The 6,000-nt window shown below is 39.5% G+C and overlaps 1 protein-coding gene across 1 annotated transcript in view; it reads right to left on the bottom strand.

The window, feature by feature from the left end:
* Window positions 1-814: 814 nt before the first annotated feature.
* Window positions 815-6,000, bottom strand: part of ILRUN (inflammation and lipid regulator with UBA-like and NBR1-like domains) — a 66,050-nt gene continuing 60,864 nt past the window's right edge. Inside the window, exon 5 of the mRNA XM_053244020.1 lies at window positions 815-5,156. Within this exon, the coding sequence (XP_053099995.1) occupies window positions 5,121-5,156 (36 nt within the window). The 3' untranslated portion in view covers window positions 815-5,120. The remainder of the gene's footprint in view (window positions 5,157-6,000) is intronic.

The following is a 6,000-nucleotide window of genomic DNA, read 5'->3' as shown; positions in this document are numbered from 1 at the left end:
TAACCTGCACATCGTATAAGAAATATACAAGGTTGTCTATGAGGTGGGTTCTAGGCAATGTTCATACATGGACAGATGCCAAGGTAAACCAACTGCTATATTTTCCAGTATCATAATATCAAACTTATAACATTTTAACAAACTTCTATAGTCTCTACCCCAACTTTACACTTCTGCCCCTAAAACAGAATACTATTTTAGCAATGGGCAGTGCCATGCAATCCTGCTCAAATCCTGCTTTGCCATTTAAAATTGCACCGTTTTACTCGAATAATTATGTGCTCAGATTCTCTAAGGCTGATCTAATTGGGCTTTGAGTGCCACAGAAGAAACCATTCCTAGGATCCCCTCGGTTTCACTTGCCCTATGCTAAGAAGGAGCTGAAGAAAACTCCAGCATAGCAAAATTGAAGGCCGATGCTGGTCCCCCTGCAAATGCACAAGTGTGACCCTGTACCAGTGTCTTCAGAGATATTCAGCTGATTGTTTACCTCCTTACTTGAATATATCTATCTTCAGTCAATCAGTGAAGTGGGACATTGTATTAATGTATCTCAGTTTTAGAGGTAATTTTCTCTGGATCTGTTAAAAAACAAGGACACACAGAGAGACTTCATGGGGAACAAGGAATTAAACCAGATCTTCCAAGGTCACCATCCAGCATCCTTTACAGTACATTGGTTTCTTGGCTCAGTTGTTTGCATGGCTTCTCAAAAAACATGGGCAAGAAAAGCAAATTAGTATTATTTCCATGGAGAACCCCGCCCCCTGTGGGATCAACCTTTGCTCATTAAATAAAAACTCAACTACATGAGTTGTTTTGTGTTAATTTAATCATACAAATATTCATTTATACATTAAGGAAAAAGCCTTGTTTTCCCCCACAATGTGCTATTACAGAATTCTTCCCAGACTCAATGAAGCAACACACCATCCTGCTCTACACATGCACTCCCCCCAGAGAGAATAAAGACAGGCTGCAGAATCAACCACTCACTCACACAAGAGAAAAAAACAATGGAAACCCAGACATGGGACAGCGTGCATTTCTCAGCCCCAGAGAACTCTGGCTACACTTGTACCTACAGAGATTCAAGATGTACTCATCCCCAGCTGGGGATGGGCTCAGTATACATTCCCCAAAAGTCCCAAAGCTTCAGGATACGCCCTTCACCTGCCCAGAATAAGGTCAACAACGTAGGCCCTTATACAGGGTTGATACCCATCCCTAGACAGGAATAAGTTTATTTCCAGCCAGAGGGGCTTAAAGCCAGTCCAGTATCCCAGCGAGAAGTCTGAGGGCTGTTCTATCCCAGGCTAGAGTCGCATTCTCAGATGTAGAGGTTACCAGCAATTTTCAAACCCAATAAGTTGAGTTAGGGTAAATTCCCATCTTAAAAAACAAATCAAAAACGAATCCTGCAAACTTAAGTGCTAGTAATGTGAAAATCAAATTATCCCTTTGTTAAATTATAACAACTGCTTCTTTCCCACAAGGAATCCATCATCACTTCTTCCAGAATGAGTCCCTAGGGATAGCAGGAGACCAGAGCCAAGTGCGCTTGCTACATTAAGTGGGCTGAAGTTTGGGAGGAACCATCAGCATTTGTGTTTCTATAATCAGGAATAGGACCTGGCATGAGCAACAAGTCATTCATGTTTAGCTTCCTCCATGACAAAGCAGAATCACTTTGGTAAGTGAGCCGAGACCCTTCAATCACAAAGTATTTTTTACAGCTTTAAGACCTTGTAAGAAAGAAAGGAAACTGTAGTCACATATACCCTGTCACATTTGAAGATGGGGGTTTGTTTTACTGTAGTTACATGAGATTGGGGGCCATTTCAAATGTACATTTTAGTGACAATCAGTGCATTTTGGGAATAAAGTCTGAATAGGGCTAATGTTTCCCTTACAGAAGATTAGATCTGAACATGGAAAAGATCATATCTGAAGCTGCCCCCCAAATTAGCTTTAAACCCAGATATTTGTTAGCATTGCCACCTTTCCTTTAAGAACTGTATGACATGGATTTATTGACTAGGTGTGACTGTCTGTTGTTATACTTTCATACTAAGAGCAGCTGCATCTACTGAGTTTCTGCTTGCCATGCAGTTGTTAAGTCACAGGCCATCTGTTGAGCGAGGCATGGGGGAAGGTGGTAGTCCATAATACCATGGATATGATGCCATGATGGCCATGACAGAGTTGAGTATTTTTTTAAAACCCAAGCCGAGGCACCAAGATCTCCTTATCTGTTCAATTTAAAAATGCTATCTTTAAGCAATCAACATGATTTCAGCATCAGCTATTTATACAGCAGAGCTTCAAAATAATCATAAATGCTTTAAAAAGTAATGGCAACTTGTCCGAGTCAGAAAAGGCTCAGAGAGTAATAAAAGTACATCTTCTATCATGGGAAAAATATTTATTTGGAAAAGAAACCAGAGGCAGATTTAAGTAATTTAAACATCCTTCTATTGTCATCATTGAAAGGATTATCACCCGAATCAAAATACCCGTGAACAGGTATGAGCCCTCTGCAACTATTTATACAGAGATCATCTCTGGAGATAAAGACAATGTTTATGCTCTGATAGATCTCAGGACTGCTTACTGCAACCCCACCTGGGCACTGGCTCTGGTTTTTGCCACCTTTGCTGGAATGACTGTCCTTCACTCCTCTCCACTCAAGAGAGGAGACAGCATTCAAGATGACCTGGAGGCACCCCTATATGCTGTAAGAGAACAGTCACTGGCAATGCATATCAGCTTTCCCTTTGCAAACAGAAAAACAAAATTACAGTCTTCAGAACCAACAGTTTAGATGGGCAAAGTTTGCAAATAACTGGTCAAAAGAAAACTAAAGGAATTCCAACTTGGTCTGGTAGTTGTCAGTCATCACCACTAGGAGACTTCCAATGTTGCCACCAGAGCAATCACACAAACACAGCAGCAGCAACAAAAGATAGCAGAAACCACACAATCCACTCAGTCATTTTACTTGCCTATCAAGGAAATTGCTTGCCCAGAGCAGGAAAAAAATTGAAATCCATAATCATGGCTAATTCTATATATAATCAGTTCCTATATCTATTCTGCATTTGGAGAAGACTATATTATGGTGATATGTATTTGAAGAGCCATGGTGGTGACAAGGCCAAGGAGCAAAGGGAGATTTTTTCCTAGTTCCTACACCTCCATGATTTGCTATCTCAAGAGTAATTCTTTGCAAAAAAAATTAAAAAATTAAAAATTCCCTCCCAGCATTCATGGCAAAGTTGAAATAAAATACATTCTTCAAATTAGATTGGAAGCAGGAGAGAGAAATTATACATGCCCTCCCGCCCACCCCAGGCAAACATCAAAATAGATTCTCAGTTGGCCCTAGAAGACTGAATAACGAAATACCTATCCCCTAGTATGCCAATAAGACCTCAATTTAGACTCTGCAGGTGCAATCCTTATGTTCTGGTTGGCAATAGAACTGTGAACAGTATCAAAAAGGGCCTTTCAATTATACACATTTAACTTGGGATATGTTGCTTCGTGCCAGACTAAGAATTCTACATAGCCCCATCAGTACCTACATAAACACACGCCTAATATTCTCTCAGAGTAGGCAGTTTGGTCTTTTAAGCGAGATGAGAGGAAGGGGGCATTGCATATTATTCTATCTTTGGCAGATGGCTGCTGTGGCCCAGTTCAAGTTTCTGAATGAGACAGAAGCCCCCTCCTACTCTCCTCTTTTTCAGTCTTATACTGATGCAACACCCAATAATTTTGAGAGACCATTATCTGCTACTTCTATGTAAGGAATTGGACAGATTGGTCTCCGCTATATATGGCTATCATTCTTCATGGGCTGCACAGTTAGACCTAGAAAGCAACACTTCATATCTCTCTCTCTCTCTCTCTCTCTCTCTCTCTCACTCACACACACACACACACACACACACTCACTCACTCACTCACGTCTGGAAAACCATGATTAAGAGAACAAAAAAGCTGATGAACAAAAGAAATTAGTGGATGGCAGCTGATGATTCTTCCTCCCATATGTTCAAAGCAATTTAGTCTCTACCAACAAGGTTTGTATTTATGATTACTGAAGAATAAAAAACTGAAGTTACACTAATGAAAAAAACTGAGATGTGAAATTTATACCTAGAAGTGACATGAAAATTTAAGAATTGGTGTTTTACCACTCTAGAAATCAAATCTTTTTTGGCACAAGACTGACATATACATGTATAACTGTCTCAACGACAGTTACTTTATATTAGTGAACATGGGAATATCTAAATATGGTAACCATTGAGGTCAAACTTTGGAGTCTAACAGGAGAGCACTTTGAAAAAAAATGCACCGAAGACAAACCTCCTGCATTATCTTGCTTTCTCCACTTCTTCACTCTGCCCACGAATAATAAAATTGGGTCTGAGCAACTTTACCAATATTTCTTTTTTTAAAAAACCTAGCAGATGACTAACACACACCATGCCCAGGAGGATACCAAAGCAGATTAAAGGCGAATAACTTGAAAAGATAGATGTTAAAATTCATGGACCTGGATACTGATCCAGCTACAAATTAAAATACCCTGATGTACAAACAGCACCTGCACTAACCAAGAAAATGCTAAGCAAGCTTCCATTTCATAGCAAGCACATCTCCATCAAAATGCACGCTGTCCCTTTTAAAAAAGTTATGAACAAGAAACAAAAAAAATTAACATTTGCTCAGACTACAACCGCTCTGTAGGCAAAATAATTTTTCTTTTTAAAAGAGATGGCTTCTCCGTTTAAATTTTTTAAAAAAATTCTTTTAAAACTACCTAATTAACGGTGACAATGACTTTCTAAACAAAACGGTGTATTTTTCTCTCTCATAGCACTGAGCAGCACTCAGGAAATTCAGCATTCACACATGCATACTTTAGTTTAGTTTTGTTTTTTTCTGGAAACAACTAGTCTTAAGTTATTGTTTTCTTCTTATCCAAGGAAATGGAGATCAAGAAGGGGGGTCATGCCATTTCTTCTATAAGCCATAAGAACACCCCCTCCCTCCCAAGTCCATTCTTTGTCAAAATTTTCTTCTTGACGATACCCGTTTTTTTGTTTTTAAGACTGTCCAAAGGGATAAGGACCATGAAAACCCTGGAAGAGAATTAGAAACAAAAATTAGTTTCAGCAATGGGATAATCTAAGTAATGTCTGCTCCCATACAATCCTACTTCAAGTGCTCGAAATCCTCTGTAATCTCTATTTCAGAGCCAATTGCTCCTATTATACAGGTGCATACATTTCAATCTAACACATTCTCTGCCCAGTTCAGTGCAACACTTAAATGCTTACGCAGTCATAAGGTTATATATGACTAGTGCTATTCTCTTACCACCTGTAGTATACAGACTTGTATTAGAGACATCAACACTAAAAAAGGCCTTTGAACTCTAGCTTGAGATGTTGAGTATAGTCTGATAAACTGCAATCTTGCAATGATATAACACTGTGGTTATTAAGTCTCCCTGGCATTTGGTGGGCCACTGTGTGAAACAAGATGCTGGACAAGATGGGCCTTGTGCCTAATCTAGCAGGGCTGTTCTTATGTTCTTAAGTCTCCTACAGTATTGTGAAAAAAATCCAAACAGCCCATGCTCTTAGACCCAGGACAGTCCCAGTATCTACCTATCGACCAATTTACAAACCCACCCACCCACCACACATAAATTGTTCACTAGGCTTGAAGGTTGGTTCTGTGTCTCCAAACACCAAAGCTATCTTAGACCTCATGTATTTTTTGTGGCAAGTAGGAACGGGAGCTATAAGCATAGCTGACTCTGTTTAAATTCAAAAGATACAAACAAGTTTCCATAAGCCTTATGTGTGCTCAGTTCCCCTTGACTAAGAGCAAGGTAAGTTGCATTGATAGAAGTCACACCTCTGCACTATACATCAGCTGGTCATCATGGCTAAAATAGGCTAACACAAAATAATACCC

This window comes from Hemicordylus capensis, chromosome 4, assembly GCF_027244095.1.
Source record: "Hemicordylus capensis ecotype Gifberg chromosome 4, rHemCap1.1.pri, whole genome shotgun sequence".
Taxonomy (NCBI): Eukaryota; Metazoa; Chordata; class Lepidosauria; order Squamata; family Cordylidae; genus Hemicordylus; species Hemicordylus capensis.
The sequence above is the reverse complement of the archived record's forward strand: the minus strand, read 5'-3'. Positions and strand labels throughout refer to the sequence as shown.